The sequence below is a fragment of the Elephantulus edwardii genome, unplaced genomic scaffold, assembly GCF_000299155.1.
Source record: "Elephantulus edwardii isolate Elephantulus edwardi_28Jun2011 unplaced genomic scaffold, EleEdw1.0 scaffold00482, whole genome shotgun sequence".
Taxonomy (NCBI): Eukaryota; Metazoa; Chordata; class Mammalia; order Macroscelidea; family Macroscelididae; genus Elephantulus; species Elephantulus edwardii.
This window is the reverse complement of record NW_006400232.1, coordinates 62,945-71,635: the sequence shown is the minus strand read 5'-3', so window position 1 is coordinate 71,635 and position 8,691 is coordinate 62,945. Positions and strand designations below refer to the sequence as shown.

Genomic DNA, 8,691 nt, shown 5'->3' with positions numbered 1-8,691 from the left:
CATGAGTTCCTTGTTTTTTAATGCAGCATAGTATTCCATTGTGCGAATATACCACAGCTTCTCTAGCCATTCGTTTGTTGATGGGCACTTAGGTTGTTTAGATGGTTCTTTTCTGCGTACTTTCATTTACATTATATCCACATTATCAAAAATTCTCAAAAACTTTTATCCCACTCAAAATTATTACATAATATTGTTAGGATCACACATTGACCTTAGGGGAAATGATAACTGACAACTTGAAATCAAAGCAGGGTACTGGAAGTATAACTGGGACTAGGAGTTCTATATATGTTAACAAAAGTAATGTAATTTATTTAAATAATGTCACATTATCCTGTGCTTTCCATCTTCCATGGAAGATTTAGATGAAAAATTACTGAGCTTTAGGATTACTTCTGTTGGGGAAGTAACTTAAATGTAGCATTTCCCCCCAACCATTCCTTTGTAAATGATCATGACTCTTAAGACTTAGGCGAGCCATTTATTCACCTGTTCATTGCTGTGCTAAGCACTTTATAGGCATTTAAACGGATGTCAGCATTTTTTTCTTCTTTGTTCACTGAAGCATCATGATACAAAAAAAAAAATGTGTGCTTTATTCAGTACTATAGAATTGAGACACTTTACTGGGAATCTATTATGAGGCAAACATCATGCTACGGACCACTGTGTAATGAAGCAGTAGAAAATGTCTGTGTTCCTGGAGACCCATAAGTCTTTGGATATTGATATCTGATAATTACTTTTGATCATAAATGTTTAACCTCGTGTATAGTAATTTGTACAGCAATACAATCTACAACTCTAAAACATTTGGATTATTATCTCTCAAATCAATTTCCTTCCCAATCATAAGATTGTTCCATTATAGTTGGGATCCACATATGACACACATAGAAGAGTCTGCTAAATTACTTATGCAATTTGTTTCATCTCTCCTACCTACATTTTAATGCTTATAGATCTTTAAGCAATGATTGAGGATTTTATTTTCATTACTAGTTTCCAGTTAGCTGTTGTTATTGTTAAGTGCTCTCAAGTTGGTTGCCACTCATAGAGACCCTATGAACAACAGCCCTGAAATCTGCTTTATCCTGTGCCAACTTTATTGTATCTGACACACTTAATCTCATTACCTGTCATTGTATCAATTCATCTCATTGATATTCTCCCTCTCTTCTCCATCCCTCCACCCTTACAAGCATGATGTTCCTCTTCAAGGACCAATCCTTCCTTGCAACATGTCCAATGTCAGACAAAGCCTGAGAATCCTTGCCTCCAAGGAGAAGGCTAGTTTCACCCTCTCCAGGACAAACATGTTTGTTCTCCTAGCAGTCCATTAAATAGTAAATACTTTTCTGTAGCACCACAGCTTAAAGGCATCCATTTTCTTTCTATCATCCCTATGCATTGTCAAGCTCTCTGACGCATAGTAAGCAATTGCGAAGACTATAGCCTGGATGAGCCACACCTTAGTTTCCAAAATGAGTTGTTGCTCTTCAGTACTCTGGAGAGGTTCCAAACAGCCAGCTTTCCCAATGCAACTCATCTCTTGATTTTCTGGCTGCTGGTACCAAGAGTGTTGACTGTAGAGGCAAGAAAATTAAAGCTGTTAACAATCACAATCTCTTCACCATCCATCATGATGCTGCCAGTTTTCCCAGTGGGGAGAATCTTTGTTTTCTTGATATTGAGCTTCAATCTATATTGAAGGCTGCAGTCCTTGATCTTCTGCAGCAAGCCCTTCAGGTCTTCCTCAGTTTGAACAAGCAAGGTTGTTTCATCTTCATGAATCGCCCTCCAATCCTGATGCCACATTCCACCTCAGTGAGCCCAGCCTCCCAGATGATCTGTTCTGCATATAGATTGAAAAGGTATGGAGACAGAATACATCCCTGGCATATGCCCTTCCTGATTTTGAACCATGCAGTGTCTCTTTGCTGTGTTCTGACTACTGTCTCCTGTTTCAAATATAAGTTTCACATAAGCACAATCAACTAGAGTGAAATAGGAGGAAATAGAAGATTTCTACCAACTTTTTCAGGCAGAAATTGACCAAATATGGAACCAAGATGAATTAGCATTAATGGGTGACTGGCATGTAAAAGAAGGAAACAGAGAACAAAGATCAGTAGTAAGAAAATATGGACTTGGTGACGGAAATAAAGATGGAGATAGAATGAATTCTGCATATTCAATGATTTATTAATTGCAAATACCTTTTGTAATATAAGCAAATGCAGGTTACACACATGGATTTCACCTGATGGTATGCATAGAAATCAAATAGATTGCATCTGTGGAAAGACTTGCTGGAGAAGCTCAATATCAGGTGTGGAAATTGGTCTAGGTTCTGATTGTGGAACAGACCACCAAGTACTTATACACAAGTTCAGGCTGAAACTGAAGAAAATTAAATCAAATCCACAGGAACCGAAATTTGACCTTACATCTATTGCACTCAAATTTCAAAACCATCTCAGGAACAGGTTTCAGACCTTGAAAACTAATGAGCAAAGACCAAATAAGCTGTGGGAGGATATCAAGAATATCATCCAGGAAGAATGCAAAAGGTCATTACAAAAGCAGAGGAGAAAGAAAAGACCAAAAGGATGTCAGATGAGACTCTGAATATTGCACTAGAGCACCAAGAAAGCAAAGCAATCAAGAAATTAAGGAGCTGAGCAGAAGATTTCAAAGGGCAATTCAGGAAGACAAAGCAAAGTAATACAATAAAGAGCTGGAGTTAAAAAATAAAAAAAAAAGATAAACTTGCTCAGCAAGTCTAGCTTATAAACTATTAAATAAGTATTTTTCATTCATAATTTTTTCTCTTAGAGCTCAGCCTCCCAGATAATCTGTTCTGTATGTAGCTGGAAAAGGTATGGAGCTAGGACAAGTCATTGGCATACACCCTTCCCAATTTTGAACCATGTAGTGTTTCCTTTCCCTGTTCTGATGCCTGTTTCCTGGTCCAAATATAGGTTTCCTGGTCCAAGTATAGGTTTCGTATAAGCACAGAAATGTTCTGGATTCTGATTCTCTCAGAGTCAGCCACAGTTTGTTATGATCCACACAGTCAAATGCCTTTGCATAATCAATGAAACACATATAGACATTCCTCTGGTACTCCCTTCTTTTAGCTAAGAGATTCATCTAACATAGCTACAATAGCCCTAATTCCAAGACCCCTTCTAAACCCAGTCTATACTTCTGGCAGTAATCTGTTGATGGACTGTTCCAGTCATTTTTGGACAATTTTCAGCAGAATATTGCTTGCATGTGATATTAGTGATATTGTTTGATAATTTCCACATTCTGTCTGGTCACCTTTCTTTGGATTGGGAACAAATATATATCTTTTCCAATTAGTTGGCCAGGTGGTTTTCCTCCAGACTTCTTGACACAACTTGGTGAGCACATCCATGGTAGCACTTGTTTGTTGAAATATACCAGTTGATGTACTATCAATTCCTGGGGCCTTTTTTTGCCAATTCTTTCAGAGCAACTTGAACATCTTCCTTTGTTACCATAGGCTCTTGCTCATAGGTTGTTTCATGAAATTATTGTATGTCAGCCAATCCCTTATGTTACAATGACTCTGCATACTGTTTCCATCATCTTTTAATGCTTCATGGATCATTTAATATTCTGCCCAAAGCATTCTTAAATATTGCAACTCGAGGAGGAGAAGTGTGGTATCAGGATTGGTGGAAGTACATGTGCTTTATGCAGATGACGCAACCCTGCTTGCTGAAACTGAAGAGGACCAAAGTGCTTGCTGCAGAAGGTCAAGCACTATAGCCTTCAATAGGGATTGAGGTTCGATAACGAGAAAACAAAGATTCTCCCCACTGGACCAATTGACAGCATCAGGATGAATGGTGAAGAGACTGAGATTGTTAATAGTTTTAGTTTGCTTGACTCCTCAATCAACACTCTTGGTACCAGCACCCAGGAAATTAAAAAAAAAATTACACTGGGAAAGTCTGATGTCAGAGAACTCTTCAAAGCCCTGAAGAGCAACGATGTCAGTCTGGAGACTAAGATGCACCTGATTCAGGCCATAGTCTTTGCAATCACTTCCTATGCATCAGAAAGCTGGTCAATGACAGCAATGATAAAAGAATTGAGGTGTGGTGCTGAAAAAAGAGTATTTAATACACCATACACTGCTACGAGAACAAACAGGTTCATCCTAGAGAGGATGAGAACAGGATAATCCTTGCAGGCAAGGATTCTAAAGTTTTGTCTGACATAGTTTGGACATGTTGGAAGGATATATCAATCCTTAGAAAGGGACATCATGCTTGAGAGTGTGGAGGGACAGGGCAAAAGATGAAAGCCTTGATGAGATGGATTGATTCAGTGACTAGGGAAATGGAGGTAGTCAGAGACAGTCAGAATGGCACAGGATAGAGCAGAGTTTAGGGCTGTTTTACATAAGGTTGCTATGAGTCACAGGCAACTCAATGACACATATCAACAACAACATTCGTAGTTTAGATTTTTGCTTATCCTCTTTTATTGATTGATCTTCAATTTTGGAGTGGCTAATTAAAATACGAAAAAGTTCAAGTTGCTATGAAAGAATTGGCAAAAAACAAGGCTCCATGCGTTGACTGCATACCAATTGATTTATTTCAACAAACAGATGCTGCCCTGGATGTGCTCACTAAGTTGTGCCAGGAAAACTTGAGGACAGCCAGCTGGCCAACTAATTGGAAGATATATATATACTATTTATATATATATATAATATTTGTTCCCATTCTAAAGAAAGGCAACCCAAAAGAGTGTGGAAATTATCGAACAATATCATTGATATCACACGCAAGCAAGATTCTGCTGAAAATTATCCAAAAAAAACGTTTGGAACAATATGTCAACAGAGAACTGCCAGATGTGCAGGCTGGAATTAGAAGAGGTTGTGGTACTACGGATATTACAGATAATGTAAGATGGATTTTGGCAGAAAGCAGAGAATACCAGAAGAATGTCTATCTGTGCTTCATTGATTATGCAAAGGCTTTTGACTGTGTGGATCACAACAAGCTATGGCTGACTCTGAAAAGAATGGGAATCCCAGAACATTTGATCGTGCTAATGCAAAACCTGTACTTGGACAAAGAGGCAGTCATCAGAACAGAGCAGGGAGACATTGGATGGTTCGAAATCAAGAAAGGGGTCCATCATGGATGTATTTTGTCTCCACACCTTTTCAATCTGTATGCAGAACAGATCATCTGAGATGCTGGGCTGTAAGAGGAGGAATGTGGCATTAGGATTGGTGGAAGAATCGTCAACAACCTGCTTTATGCAGATGACACGACCCTGCTCACTGAAACTGAGAAGGACCTTAAACGCTTGCTGTAGAAGGTCAAGGACTGCAATCTTCAATATGGATTGAAGCTCAATATCAAGAAAACAAAGATTCTCACCACTGGGCTAATTGGCAGCATCAGTATGGATGGTGAAGAGATTGAGATAGTTAACAGTTTTCGTTTACTTGGCTCCACAGTTAACACTCTTGGTAACAGCAGCCAGGAAATCAGGAGACAAATTGCATTGGGAAAGTCAGCTGTGAGAGACCTCTCAAGAGTACTGAAGTGCAATGACATCAGGCTGGAGACTAAGGTGCGCCTAATCCAGGCTATAGTCTTTGCAATTACGTGCTATGCATCGCAGAGTTGTACAGTGAATAGGGATGATAGAAAGAGAATTGATGCCTTTGAGTTGTGGTGCTGGAGAAGAGTGTTGAATATACCATGGACTGCTAGGAGAACAAACAGGTTTGTCCTGGAGAGGGTGAAGCTAGAATGTTCCCTAGAGTCAAGGATTCTGAAGCTTCGTCTAACATACTTTGGGCATGTTGCAAGGAGGGACTGTTTCTTGGAGAGGGACATCATGTTTGAGAGAGTGGAGGGACGGCGCAGGAGAGGAAGACCCTCGATGAGATGGATTGATTCTGTGAGTGGAGTGGTAGGAATGAGTGTGTTTGAGACAGCAAGATTGGCACAGTGTTACATAACAACATAACAACAACAAGAATTAAAATATATTCTTGTAGTACTTTGAAGGAAATTAAAGCAAGTTACATAAGTGTGTTACAGTGAATATCTGAATATCACATTTTTAACTTTTTCTCCCTACATGAAATGGATTAAGCTTGTGGTGAAATCGTCTTAAGTGAATGAATACATTTGTAACAAAACTTTAATTTCACTCAACTCTTAGATATGGTGATGGTTATACAGTCAAGATTTGGCCTTGTATAAGAGAAGATAAACATCACACTATTTCTGACTCCCTGAAGCTCCATTTCCCAGGAATCCAGTTTAAGGTAGAGCTAATATTTGTCCTTGCTTCTTCCTTCATATATAGATTAGCCTGTTTAAATTTTCTGCTGTTATAAATGCTGTATATTTTCTTGGCTTAATACATTATATAGGCTTTGTCTTCCTATCAAAACCATCTTGTACTACTGATGTTGCTTGACATATCTGAAGGGATATACATGCTTGGCCACTTGTTGGACTGGCAGAGTAAACTGTCATTAGATATTGACTATCATATCTGTAGCACATCTCTACTGTATAGTGAGTGTAAGAGATTGTAAAAGTTGTCTTGGTACATGTTTTGCTCCAGGCTTTTTGGTAGCAGTTTCACAAAATAATTTCACAGAAATTATTCTTTTTTTAAAAAATTTTTATTATTTGTGTGTGCATGCATGTGTGTGTGTGTGTGTACCATCAAATCAGATTTGACTGGTACAGGAGGAGATTGTTCCTCCTTTTCCAGCAAAGCATCTGGTGGATTTGAACCAAGAAATTATTCTAAACTTTGAGTAAGAATTTCCCAAGATTTTGACTCAAAGAGTGGTCCTTGAATCAGCAGAATCTACATCACTTATAAGATGGTTGGATATTCTGAACCTCAGTCCCCAAACTATTGAATCAGAATCTTCCTTTTAATATGCCACCAGGTGATACCTGTGCATATTAAAGTTTGAGAATCACAGTATGCAAGTCTTTGGATGGTTGAGTAATTGTAGAGTATTATAAGTTATAGCAGCAAGTGGTTGTTTTTGTTTTTGTTGTTGTTGAGTACCCCTGAATCAGAACTGACTCATAGCTGACCCAGAGACAGTTACTTACAGGGGAGGAGATTACCCATCCAAAGGAGCTGCTAGATTTGAACTATGTGCTTTGGGATTGCAAATGATAAAGTTTCTATTTTTTATCTATTTCAACAATCATTTGATAAAATCTTACCATGTAAGAGGTCCTCTGCAAAACATTATCATTCTTCCTTGTAAAATTTTAAATAAACATAAAACAGATATTTCTATCCCCATTTTGCATATATGTCAATGAAGTTCAAGGTGTCTTACCCAATGCTAAGGACATTTAGAACTAGATTCAAGTCATCATATGAGCGTCAGTCTTTCTCCATAAAATTTTCAATATACTATGTTCATTTTCTGCTTATCAGTTGTTTCTAGGCATAGTATAATCTGTGATCAGGATCAGGGCAAACAAAACACAACACAAAAACCTCTTGTATTTATTTGACAATTAAATATAATTTTATTACTTTTGTTTAATATTTACTAATCACTACATTACATATTTATTTCTTTTAAGGGACAACACTTTAATTTATTGGAATATCATGTACCAAAACGATGGGGTTGCTTAGCTGATTTGTTCAAAGTTCTAGAGAACAATAAGAACTTCTTGAATATCAAACACTACTCCATTAACCAAACCACTTTGGAACAGGTAGAGTATCTCATTGAATTTTGCATTTTGTTTTACTCATTAGATTTATTTAGTCAATTTTTGAAATTAGTCAAATTACTTTATGCCTATTTCTTTTAATTATTCATTCTTTATTTTTTAAAAATGTGGTAAGAGTAGTAAATATTACATAATTTGTTTATATATTCTACTGAAGGTTACATTTAGTGAGTTAAATCATGTCTCTTCTCTACTCATCTCTCAAAATATCTCTGTAGCTCAGTTTAAGATAACTTTGGAAGAGGAAGTTCTTGGTTTATTAAGATGACCTGAAATATAAAATTAAATCACAACTTTCAGAAACATGTACATAATATTGAGAATTCTCAGGTAATTTTTTACTTTTCAGAAATGTGCATCATCTCTAGAATTGAGTCCTGAATGGATTTCCATGTTTATAGCAGTTCAGGACAGGGTGGTATGAATAGTTGATTTCAGAAGAGTTAAGCAGTACTTTAAGAGAAAATAAGAGTTAAGGCCAAAATGTTCCATATTCCTATGAACTAACAACTATTTTCATTATTTCCTTCAGGTATTTATTAATCTTGCAACTGAGCAGCAACAAACTTCACAATCTACTGACTCTTACCGTCCTCTGCAGTTTACTATCTAAACATCTAAAAGGAGCAAGGGCAATGAGGGACAACTGAGTGTTACTTCCATTAATTCCACAAAGAGGAACAGTCCCCATAAATAGCATCCACAATGTAAAACTGATCCCTATTAGGTCAGATGTTGTCCCTCTCCTTTGCTGCACTTATTTCTACTCTTATGGGGTCTGAAATTTGTAGCAAATGACTGCACAGATTTTACAAGACCTCTTTTTACTTGTGGAGGTCATTAGGGAAACAGATCAGAAGTGGGTGGAAAAAAAGGCAAAATATAT

General features: G+C 37.3%; 1 protein-coding gene across 1 annotated transcript in view; it reads left to right on the top strand.

The window, feature by feature from the left end:
- Positions 1–8,418, top strand: part of LOC102848396 (ATP-binding cassette sub-family A member 13-like) — a 619,024-nt gene extending 610,606 nt beyond the window's left edge. The window contains exons 31-33 of the mRNA XM_006902979.1: positions 6,241–6,346; positions 7,650–7,787; positions 8,338–8,418. Coding sequence (XP_006903041.1) covers positions 6,241–6,346; positions 7,650–7,787; positions 8,338–8,418 — 325 coding nt within the window. The remainder of the gene's footprint in view (positions 1–6,240; positions 6,347–7,649; positions 7,788–8,337) is intronic.
- The last annotated feature ends 273 nt before the right edge of the window (positions 8,419–8,691 follow it).